This window comes from Asterias rubens, chromosome 19, assembly GCF_902459465.1.
Source record: "Asterias rubens chromosome 19, eAstRub1.3, whole genome shotgun sequence".
In the NCBI taxonomy this organism is placed as follows: domain Eukaryota; kingdom Metazoa; phylum Echinodermata; class Asteroidea; order Forcipulatida; family Asteriidae; genus Asterias; species Asterias rubens.
The window spans coordinates 11,021,220-11,033,367 of NC_047080.1; the positions used below are offsets into that span (position 1 = coordinate 11,021,220).

The following is a 12,148-nucleotide window of genomic DNA, read 5'->3' on the forward strand; positions in this document are numbered from 1 at the left end:
ACTATACAGTAGGGTCTTAGGTTTTTAGTCAGTATTACCACTGAGCAAGACCTGTTCTTTTTCTTATCGTGTCCCCCACTAGATATTGTGTTTCAGCCAGAACTGAACACAGTTCCTAGCAATAGCATTGTACTCTACCAGGTCCTCAGTTTTGCATTCTTGCTCCAGTAGGGGCATCTCAGGAGGTGCTTTATAGTTTGTGGCTCTGTCTTACATATGCAGGTCACGTCGGAGGACCACTGCCTTTAATACAAAGCAATTAATCACAAGGGAAAGTTTTATGGGTTTAGACAAAGAAAAGTCGTCTTGAGTGGGACTTGAACCAACAACCTCTGCATTAACATACTGGCGCTCTACCACTGAGCTATTTGACCCTATCTTGGCCATCTCCCTATTTTGTCAATATCTTTGTTCGGGGTGCCAGTCAGAAGCTTCTGGTTCAAGTTCTAGAAACCCAAGTTGTCTTTGTTCTAAACCAGTCTTTTTAGTACGGACGCGTTTACTGATTGAATTATCTCCAAGCAGGTAATAAATACATCAACGGGTAGACATGACCTGTAAGAAAAGTGACACCTCGAAGTTCATACCGATACCAAAATGTTATTGGGATTTTATTGGGAATTATCGTAGCCTCGCCAAGATCAACACACATGGTCAATTGGTCAATTTCACAGGTGGTGGCAAAGTTCATAGCTGGGGCAAAGTGTAGTACTTTCTCATTAATGGAGAGGAGGTGGGGAATTCCTGTGGGGAACTAACTGCTAACATTCGGGTAATGCCAGTAGACCTGGAATAATTTTTGAAGAAAAGAACTTGCACAGTACTGTAATTTTCAGAAAAAGACAAGATAGGATGAGATAAGAACTTTATTATCCCACACAGGAGAAATTAAAAACTAGCAGTTTCTGTGATATAAAACTGAAGACATATCATTTTGAGAAATATCTCTGTCGAAAATCATTCATCTGAAAACAAAGCTGTGTTTTTAACTTCAACTTTTTAAGAGTTGAACAAATCTGAGATTGAACCCCATTTTCAAAGCAATTTGTTGTCAGTTAGTTTTCTTGAAAGCTCGACAGTAGTTATCAAATTGTCAGGAGCCCTTAGTCAACTTGTACTTTGGGGGCTTTATTTTATCCTCGTCATTCAGTTTGGTAACAACCAAGTTGATAATATCCTCTATCCATCTTTGCTAATTTCCTTTCTGTTCTTGTGTCCTCTTGTAAAGATTTCCCAAAAGTTTCAGCATCATGTTCAAAATAAAGTATTCATCAGAAAAGTCTCAGAATCTCCTGACGCTCGTCGACAACGATGGCAACATTCAGTTCCAGATCCGGATGGGTCTTCATGTGGTTGAGATAAGGATACGAACGTCCTCCTTGATTGCTTATCAGTAAGTGCCAACGGTTTTGATCTTTGTTTATTTGTTTGTTTGTTTGTTTGTTTGTTTGTTCGTTTGTTTGATTGTTTGTTTGTTTGGATGATCCTCCAATCAAGGGAGCTCTCCAAACTCCGACAAGGGGATATGAACACCAAGCTGGCAACATCCAATTTCTCTCATACAAACATTTAAATTAGCCTCTGTTCTGATGAATTGCACAAATCAAGAAATTGTGATTCAATTGGATAATAAAATAAAATTAGCTGTTGCAAACAATTGGATAATAGTACTTATTTTGGTAGGATTCGAACTCACAACCTTGTGCTTGCAAGTTCTGCAGTCTAACCACTGGACTACGGTTTATTCATGAAACTACTTGTTTACATTGTTATGTAAAGATGTTAAATTTGCATCAGGGATAAAGATTTCTATTTGGTTTTACCCATACACTGAATGAATGCTTGGCGTACATGTATTTTTATCTGAATTGTGGGAGAAACATTGGTACATAACATTCCAAATGGATTTATTTAAATGAACTATTTGCCCGTAATCTTCATTGCATTTGTCAACAAGTAGCCCGGTTTTCCTTTTCTCCTAAACACAGACTTTACAGTGAGAAATTTGGCGACGATCAATGGCACAACATTGGTTTGTCCATAAGCAACAAACAGAAGAAATTCAAAGGCTACATGGATTGCAACGAGCTGTCAACGTTTCCGTTACGATCTAAGTTTGATATCAGCACAGACGGCAGAATGATAGTCGGTGGGACTGTGCTTGAGACCGAGTTTCCTTTTCTGGTCAGTATTATATTGTCACAAGGTTTTCTTGTGAGACACTTTCTCAAGCTTCAACATTAATTTCAAAAGGCACTTGTTCAGTCTAGGCTTTAAAGGCTTTTGACACAATTGGTAATTTTCAAAGACCAGTATTCTTACTTTGTTATCCCAAATAATTTTGTTATGCACAAAAAAAAACCATGCTAACATTTGGACTCAATTGGTCATTGAAAGTGGCAGAAAAAAGAAAGAAAAAAACACTCTCGTTGCATAAGTTTGTGTGCTTTTAGGCCTAAAAACAAAGGCTTCAGGCCTGAAGTCTTTTAATATTTGAGTGAGAAATTACCTCTTTCTCAAAAACTATGTTACTTCAGAAGGAGCCGCTCCTCTTAATGTTTTATACTATCAACAGCTCTCATTGATTTTTTTCCAAGTAGGTTTTTATGCCAACAATTATTTTGAGTAGTTGCCAATAGTGTCCAGTGCCTTCAAGTTCCACCATCAGCAGAGTTCCTTTGTCTACAGACCACATATGTGCAAGTGCTGCATGCTGCGTCTGCATTTCTGGGATGCTAGCAATGCAAGTTGTTGTACACAAAGACATTAACAAACCGTCGTCTTTTAAACTCCCTATACATCTATTCTTACACGCCTACTTTTGGCAATTCACGAAGCACTAACTTACCACACAACATCATAATATACAGTATTTACCTAATTTTGTTGGTGTGTTTGTATTACACAGGGAAGAATACAAAACATGTATTATCACGACTCCTTTGCAGCGGGATCAGATTGTTCAACATATTTCCAATGTGAAAGCGAACCGGTAAGAATCATTTATACTGCTATAATTTATCGTCTTTTCTGTGGATGTATGTATCTATTTAATGTCATTGTTTTTAAGTAAATCTGTTTAGCTGAAAGTAAGAGAAAAAGTGTCAAATCTACTGTAAACAGGAGTTTAAAAGATGTTATTTTGTATAGCTAAAAAAGAATTATAATTTGTTATTTTGTTTTATGTTATTTAATTCTGAATTCCTAACTGGCAATATTGTTACATTTAAAAGTACCCACTAAAAACCTCTCATGCTCTGACACTGGTCTGGGTGATTACTATTTTTCAAATCTGAACAATGTGTTTCTATCGCTGTTTATCACCTTATATGAATTGTATAAATAAGCCTTTTTGAGTTACGGCAGACACAAACACCATTAGGTTTGGGTAAACTTGTGTGTATACACCCAAACCAAACAGTACACCCCTATCACGTCCGTCCGCCATACCTCAAAAAGGCTTATGACCTTTTGTATTTCAAAGCTTCCAACAACAGCGTATCCTGAGACAACATCAGTAGAGCCTACATGGCCCGATTGGTTAAGTCCTCACACCACAGAGGGTCCTCTTCCAGAGCCTACAAGCCCTGAGCCTGTGACCCCGCAACCACCCCCCGAGCCTCCCCTACAACCACCGACCGTGGAGCCACCAAGTACAGCTGCACTGCCAAGCACTTCAGCAACCGACCCTTACCTCATTCCAGCTTCTGTCAAAACTACTTCACAAACTTATTTAGTTGGGGTAGGTGCTTTGCTGTATCTTGATTCTAAGCTGAACTGCCTTAGGTCTAAGGAAGGGATCTTAAGAAGTGTAGTATAAAGCAATGAGATTTAATTGGAGTGGACACGTTGGCAAGAACACGTTGGCAAGACATTGTTTCGACTAAACTATTTAAAGGCCTTTGCCCACTTAAGCAGAAAATATTGCTGGAAACGTTTTTGCTAAGCAAAAATAAGCATGGTAACAGTCTAAGATTGTACATGAGACATTGTATAATGGCTGGTAACCTTATTCTGGTAAGCATATTGTTGTTGTGCTTAGCTACTTACTTTTAGTGCAGCTCTAATGAAACTAGGCACTGACTGTTTGTTTCCACTACTGGTAGAGTCATCAAATTCAAATCAAATTGTATCAATAATTTTTTTTTAATGCTCAGGAGATTCATATCAACAAATACGTTTAGTAAGTTTGAAAATTTATGCTTGAGGAAATGTTTATGTGCAGATTTCTTCATCTTGCCTTAAACTTTGAATTGTTATCCTCCCAACAGACGCAACATCCGCTTATTAAGTTTGGTATGCCAGGTTTACCCCCAGGGTTTGTGGAGGAACTTTTAATATCCGAAAGTGAAGATACAGTTATTCTCCTTCTTGAGGAGCTGGCTCTAGCCATGCCGGTAAGTTCTCGTAAAAATATCAAAGTTCTTGGTCCACTCTGCTTACCGCAGAATTCTGTGCTTACAGCAAATTGTGAAGCACAAAGTTCCATGGGTTGTAATGGCAGAATTCCAAAGTAAGCAGATTTATGAAGTTGAAGTCTGATTTGAACATATCATTCAATCTCCTTTCTTTTTTTACATTATGAATGCATTAGTCACCCTTTCTATACAAAACTAAAATAATTGCTTCTTTATTAAAAATGGGCCTATCTTTTTTCAACATCTCAAAAATGTTCTTTTTACTTCTTTTTAGTCTCTTTTTGGATCAATACATTTTTTCCCAGAAAAACAAATATTTGTATATCTTTTTGTCTCTCTCAGATGTGATAGATTGAGTAGGTATTGTGGAAAAAAATATTGTGTTGTTCTTTTTGTCTCTGTTTAGGTGAGATGTTGTGTTATTTCTTCTAGAAAAAAAAAAGTTTAACTTTTTTCTCTGTCTTAGTTGGGTTAATGGATCCAATGCATTCTATATTTCAGTCTTTTCCATTGGACTTATTCATTCTTCTTTCTGATTAGACTGTTTATGGTCGGGTAGGTCCACCGGGGGAGCCTGGTCCACCGGGTGAAGAAGGACCACCTGGTGAAGAGGGACCAAAAGGAACCAAGGGTATCAAAGGAATGGTAAGATTCTTCATTTTCTTTTCATGAAGTTTATTTCTTTGACTCTTCTCTTACCAAGATGGATTGTACCTCAGAACAGGGCCCAATTTCATAGCGCTGCTTAGCGGCCGATTTTTTGCTTACTGTGCGATTTCTATTTCATAGCGCTGCTAACCGTAAGCACACGAAAAGGTATGCTAACCTTCCGGTGCTCACCGCACGAAAATAAATGACGTCACAATGCAAATCCACGGTAAACACGCAATATGGCCGCCCAATTTTTCTGCTAACCTGTGAAATACGCTAAGGCTTAAGCAAATTTTTCTGCTACAGTAAGCACGCAAATTTGCTTACCGTTAAGCAGCGCTATGAAATTGGGCCCTGATGTTAACTCTTTAGGAAAAATAGCGGCTGAAGTGGCTTGTACTGAAGCCAATAGCAGGCCTCAAAAAGCCGCTAGATTTGACCAGCTTCTACCCAAACAAGAGGTAGAATTGCTTAAGAGACATATTCAGCACTCAAACATTACTCTGGCTTGCAAGCCCAGTGGTATAAGCATCGGCCCATTAAGCTCATGACCGGACAAGTCCGGCCTATCAGCTTTTAAAACTTAGCAACATAACTGTTACGTTATATGTTATACCGCCCTCTTGTGTTGGTAACTATAGGCAGTTGCCATGCGAGCAGCCATTTTGTATTACATGTGATTCCTGAGAGTACGAGAACATGACCCGATGATACTACACCAGAAATGTGTCTTTGTCTCTATTTATAAACTATAAATAACATGGTGTCAGAAGTGGGATTCGAACCCACAACAATAACCTCACTGTGCAGAAACTTTTATTGAATCAAAAACGGTACTCATGGTATACTTTGAGTGTAATAATTATCTTTCACTTGTGTTGAGAATCAAAGTATACTCACCCATAAGACATTCATTCTAACGGCTCCCACCAGACAAGACAAGCCAAGACAAGACAAGACCAGAAGACAAATGAAATAAATCTGGTTTTAGTGCTCGTTCGAATAAAAACAGTTTATGATAAACTGTAGCCTTTTTCATTTTGATCTGGTCTTATGGAAAACAAAATCCAGTCCACTAAAAATGTTGTGCTACAATCCCCACAGATTTTCCACCCAAGTTTAAGCTCTGCATTAAAACTTATATCTTTGGATGGTTTATTCCTGCTATTTTTTTGTTAAATGTGAGATGCCACGTCGTTGTAATCTCCTCTCTAATGAGTTTTTTTTTACCTAAGATGGTTCCAGCGTATCCGGGTTTCCGTGGTCCAAGAGGCCCCCCTGGTCTCCCTGGGAGGAAAGGAGATGAAGGGCCACCGGGTGTGGAAGGTTACCCGGGTGCAAAGGGTGGCATGGGGCGACGTGGTCTCCCTGGAATGCAAGGACCAAGGGGTAAAAGGGTGAGTGTCACTCAAATTTCTACTCCGCAAGTCTCCCGAATTGCCTCCCAAAATCTAGTCCACGGCAGTAGAACATTATAATAAAAATAATAATAATGATAACCCGTTTTTAATAAGCGCTTTTCACACCCGGAGGGCGTCCCAAAGCGCTTCACATTATTACCCCATGTCACTGGGCCTTTATTCACTCCTTAAACCATCTCAGCTCCTTTGTGCAACATTAATATGTGCTACTCGCATCAATCACAAGAACCATCTCTGCCCTCACAGGTACCCATTTACCCCTGGGTGGAGAGAAGCAATTATAGTTAAGTATCTTGCTCAGGGACACAAGCATCACGACCGGGATTCGAACCCACACTCCGGTGAACAGAAGCACCAGAGCTTGAGTTCGGTACTCTTATCCGCTTGGCCACGACACCACATATAGCAAAACAAGTTTGTGAAAGAACATTTTCTACCCACCCAGCAAGTAGATACACATATGGTGTTACCAAACCAGACATACATTGGTACCTCACCATGCAATTTCTAAAATCCTAGAAACCTAAAGCTTATGACAAAGCTACCAACTCTCCCTGCATGATTCTGCAGAAACTTCCCTGAAAGTAAATTAATCTTTCTAATGATCTAATTGGTAAAAACTTGCTGGTTGTGGAAACTTTGTCCCTTTGTCGTTTAATTGTTTATTCGTAAAACTGTAAGGTGATATATTTGTTTTCTCTATAGGGTCAACGTGGGTTACCGGGTCAGCGTGGAGATATGGGTGAACGAGGAGAAGATGTAAGTGTACTCCCCAAAAAAAAACTTTTTTAGTGGTCAGTGTTTGACATAGTTAAAAAAAATGTTTATCGATGTCTACAAGTTACATATTTCCCTTTTGTGTCTTTGTTATTTTTATTGTCTGGATCACCTTTAGATAGTGATTATTGCCTATTGTGTGTACTGTTTGCCTAAAAATAAATAAATAAATAAATGGTTTTAGGAGATTTATTTTTATTTTATTTTAGGGAAGAGATGGAGTGAAGGGTACACCGGGGATCCTGGGGTCAATCGGTGCCAATGGTCAGCGGGGACTACTTGGGCAGACAGGTGCTATGGGAGACCCAGTAAGTGCCAATCAATCACAAGAATTGTCTCTTTACATCTTCATTGACACCACAAAGTGCTCTGAAGTTTTCTCTTTATTAAGAAAACTATATAGTTGAAAACACAATGAAATTATAAAGGATATTGTTGTTTTAAAAAGTGTTTCAACTTTCAACTCTGTTCTCTTTGACTATCGAAAAACAATTAAACTGCAAGTTTTCTTTGATGCAATTTTTACTAGTACTATGGTAGGTTTGTTTCAGTTCATAGCCAGCTTGGTCAGCATGGGACATTTTCAAGCAAGCATGAACTAACTTCAATAACTGAGAGTCTACTTTGGACATTAAAAATTGGACATTTGAAATGACATAATTTTCTCTCTACAGGGTCAAAGAGGTCAGACAGGTACACCAGGAATGCCAGGGTTTCCAGTAAGTAAATATTGTGCATTTTACTTAAAGACAGTGGACACAATTGGCAATTAATCAAAATAATTTTTGGCGTAAAAACCGAACTTGGTATTGAGTATTAAAATGGGGAGAGTTTTCGAGAAAGAAGTAATTTCCCACGAAGTCGATTTCGAGACCTCAAGTTTAGAATTTGAGGTCTCGAAATCAAGCATCTGAAAGCACACAACTTTGTGTGACAAGGGTGTTTTTTTTCTTTCATAGTTATCTCGCAACTCCGACGACCGATCGAGCTCAAATTTTCACAGGTTTGTTATTTTATGCATATGTTGAGATACAGCAAGTAAGAAGACCGGTCTTTGACATTTACCAATAGTGTCCACTGAGTATATGGACCATGTGGCTCCGTTTCTTTCCCTGCCTTTTCAACTCTTTGGGTTTTCAGTCCCTAACTGATTGCGTGGGTTTTCCCCTCCCAAATCTAAAAACCGTGCATTTGTTTTTGTTATCTATTCATCTTGTTATTAAAGCTGATTGTGCTATTTGATAATTAACAAAATATATATTAAAAATAGTAGAATGGATTTATGATGAGAATGCACTTCTTAAAGAAAAATAAGAAACACAAAAAATCTTGTGTGTGGACAATTTTCTTTGAAATATTCAAGACATATGCAGTTGGCTTGAATCGACTGAAGACGTAGGAGTTATTTGAACTTCTGTGTTTGACATTTTTCTAGGGCTTCATTGGACATCCTGGACCTGAAGGGGAAGCAGGGGAACCAGGTGAGGGTTCAGAACCTGGACCGTCTGGACCGAAAGGGGGCAAAGGAGAACCGGTACGTTGTAGACGTTGGAAATAAATATACAAACATTGAGTTATCTTTTATATCAATGAATATCACGAAAGAATTTCAGCTTATCAAATGAATTTTCTACAAAACACAGCCATTACGTTAATTTTGTTTACGGTCGACTAGTATCACTAGTCATCCTCAGAACGAGGCACCACCCAGTCGGTTGGTGGCGCTGTTTATATCAATGAAATAGAAATTGGCCCTGAGGTTGATTTCACAAAGAGATAAGACTAGTCTTATCTTGAGTAAGGACGAGTTACTCGTCCTAACTTAGGACTAGCTATACATTTTTAATATATCTCTAGGTACTAGTGCTAAGTTAGGACTAGTGCTAACTCTTTGTGAAATCGACCTCTGGTCTCTTGCTTGTAGAATAAGGCCAAGCTTCACAGGGTCTTAAAATCTTAACTCTTGTTATTCGGTTTGCTTTTCACAGGGACCGCCAGGGTTCACTGGGTATCCGGGAATGGATGGCGACCCAGGGGATGAGGTGAGTTGGTGTTCATTTTATCGCCATAAATTTTCAAACAAACAGAACAGTTTGTGGCCTGACGTTTTTACCCCAACCGGTTTTTACGCATTTTTTTCCCCAGCCTTTGAGAAGGACACGACTGCTAACTTGGTCAAAACTATTCTTTTCTCCATTTATATCATCAGTTCTTTTGGTTTGATGAGCAGTTTGCAACGTACTCATCCATATATTTGTTTTTTCCTGGCACCATTTTATATCAATGAACATTTATTTTGGACAAATTAAAGTAAAGCTTTTATACATTTTTTACATTTTTCACTTCATTCTTGATTCTGTTTTCTCGTTAAGGGAAGAAATGGTTCGTTTGGTTTGCCTGGTGGAACAGGCACACAGGGCCCAGTCGGCAGACGGGGTGAGCAAGGGCCACCAGGAGAGCCTGGACCCAAGGTAAGGAAACAATCTTGTACCTGTTTCTGTTATGAAAGGCTAAGTCACTTTTAATCAATGACATTCTATATTCAAAACCTGTTGACTCCCCGTACTACAAGACCGGGTCTCAGATTCACCAGCAACATGCTCCTTGTTCCCCGGTCTCGTCTAGCCAGCTACGGGGACAGGGGGTTTTCCATTACAGCACCCAGGCTCTGGAATTCACTCCCTGAAAACCTCAGGAAAATCCATGACATCTCCATCTTTCAGCATCAACTTAAAACACACCTGTTCACACTTGCTTTCCCCAACACTTGAGAATTTTCCCTCTTTCCATCTTGACCGGCGCCTTTGAATGGTTTTTCACCAGATTTAGCGCGCCTTTATAAATGCTGTGTTATTATTATTATTATTCTATGAGGAGATGAGGTCTGGTAGGAGGCTGATAAGTCTCAACTACGGAACAACAATACACTGTTGTATAGAGGATTTGAGGCTTTACCGAACATCTGCTCCGCGGTAGTAGAACAAAGCAAGACAGTTCTCTAAGAACAAACTCTACCTGGCAAGTAGATACACACATGGTGTTACCACAAACCAAATATAAAATATACTGTTGTTTTAGAAAAGAGTTAAATATCTATTGCAATAGGTAATTAACTTTTTTTCTACCACATTCTATTTGTATTTTTTACAGCAGCCAGTAACTTTTAATCTTTTTTTGATGTGCCCTTGTCTAATTCAGTTTTGAGTTTCATAGTGTAGATATTGGGTTACTTCAGCATAGTTTGTTATTCAGAAATTAAACAAAATACTTTTTTACTATTATGAGCGTGTTTGCATGTTAATATCCATTAAATGGATAATAAACATGGAATTGAATTGAGTTCATAATTGACTTAAAATTTGGGCAGATTTTATTCACGGTGTGTATGGCTCTATTACTTTGAAACAAAATTGTTGTGTTTTTTCTTGTTGTGCTGGTCAGGGCAGGAACGGCAGCCAGGGTTACCAAGGGGCCAGGGGTAGGATCGGACTTTCTGGAGACACAGGCAGACCAGGAGCAACTGGACCTAAAGGGCTATTGGTGAGTCAGTTCTATAACCTCTGAATCAATATTATCACTACAGTAAACAAATCATTGTATACATTTGTTTATTTTATTTTATTTTATTTTATTTTATTTTATATAAAATTATTATTGCAAAAAATAGTTAATTGCCTGATGTTTTTACTCTAGCAGAGTCTTTTAGTTTAGCCTTTTAGAAATAATCTGCTATAGGTAAAAATGTAAAGTCATTAACCAATTTGTTTTTATAGTTAATACTAGATCCTTCTGGTTGGGTAGCAGTATACAACAACTAAAATTATTATTTGGCGCATGCTCAATATTGATGCCCACTTCCAATTTTTATTTTTATTTCTCACCCTCTCTCTTAAAAACAACACACACAATTTTGCATAAATTTCAAGCAGTATTATCACACAGAATGATTTGGGTATCAGTTCCCTTTCACTAGGACGCATATGTTGATGTCATTGCCCCACAACTTATTCACCTCTTACTTTTCATAATTTGACATGAAGGGTCGAGATGGTCCTGAAGGCGCTCCTGGTGAGTCTGGATTAGAGGGGTATGAAGGTGACCGCGGCGAGAAGGGTATAGTCGGACCAACAGGTCCTCAAGGACAACGGGTGAGTTGCAGAAAGCACTTCTTTTTATTCCTGTGTTTTCAAAACTATCATTCCGTTTTTAGACGGTATACAAGTAATGCCGTCTTTTTGTTCTTCACAATATTTTTGAAAAAGTGTTTTGATTGAATACGACAATCTTTAATTGTATTTATAGAAAAAAGAAAAAAAATCAACACAAGTTGGCAGAATCCTTCACTTCTATTTAAAGTGAAACTGTGTGTAAAATGAAATTTTAAAATTACCATCAGAGCCTCCAGTTCCGGGAAGTAAGTCGGGTTTTCTTGGACTAAATCCCTTTTTTTTCTCTCTCTTCTCCTTGTTCTTTCTTCCCCTCAACACTTTTCATAAAAATTCACAACAATTTAAAATTGAGTTTTTCAACAGTATGTTATTAACTGCCAAAATAAATGGGATCTGAATTTATAGTTCAGGTTTTAAATCACCTGGTTAGAAAATAACCCGGGGTGGATTTCACAAAGAGTTAGGACTAGTCCTAACTTAGGACTAGTCCTAGGAGATGTCAAAACGTACAGCTAGTCCTAAGTTAGAACGAGTATTACGTGAGATAAGACTAGTCTTAACTCTTTGTGAAATCCACGCCAGGGTTCCCAAGACAAACTAATGACAACAAATTGTTTATTGTCTCTGGTTACTTTAGGGTGAATCAGGATTGGATGGTGACAATGGTATACCTGGAGTAAAAGGAGAAAAGGTAAGTTAACGATTTGCGTCG

The 12,148-nt window shown here is 38.4% G+C and overlaps 1 protein-coding gene across 1 annotated transcript in view; it reads left to right on the forward strand.

The window, feature by feature from the left end:
- Positions 1-3,550: 3,550 nt before the first annotated feature.
- LOC117303364 (collagen alpha-1(I) chain-like) overlaps positions 3,551-12,148 on the forward strand; it is a 30,738-nt gene continuing 22,140 nt past the window's right edge. Inside the window, exons 1-13 of the mRNA XM_033787536.1 lie at positions 3,551-3,742; positions 4,272-4,397; positions 4,959-5,063; positions 6,305-6,466; positions 7,196-7,249; positions 7,477-7,575; positions 7,942-7,986; positions 8,703-8,801; positions 9,256-9,309; positions 9,640-9,738; positions 10,709-10,807; positions 11,308-11,415; positions 12,074-12,127. Of these exons, the coding sequence (XP_033643427.1) occupies positions 4,299-4,397; positions 4,959-5,063; positions 6,305-6,466; positions 7,196-7,249; positions 7,477-7,575; positions 7,942-7,986; positions 8,703-8,801; positions 9,256-9,309; positions 9,640-9,738; positions 10,709-10,807; positions 11,308-11,415; positions 12,074-12,127 (1,077 nt within the window). The 5' untranslated portion in view covers positions 3,551-3,742; positions 4,272-4,298. The remainder of the gene's footprint in view (positions 3,743-4,271; positions 4,398-4,958; positions 5,064-6,304; positions 6,467-7,195; positions 7,250-7,476; positions 7,576-7,941; positions 7,987-8,702; positions 8,802-9,255; positions 9,310-9,639; positions 9,739-10,708; positions 10,808-11,307; positions 11,416-12,073; positions 12,128-12,148) is intronic.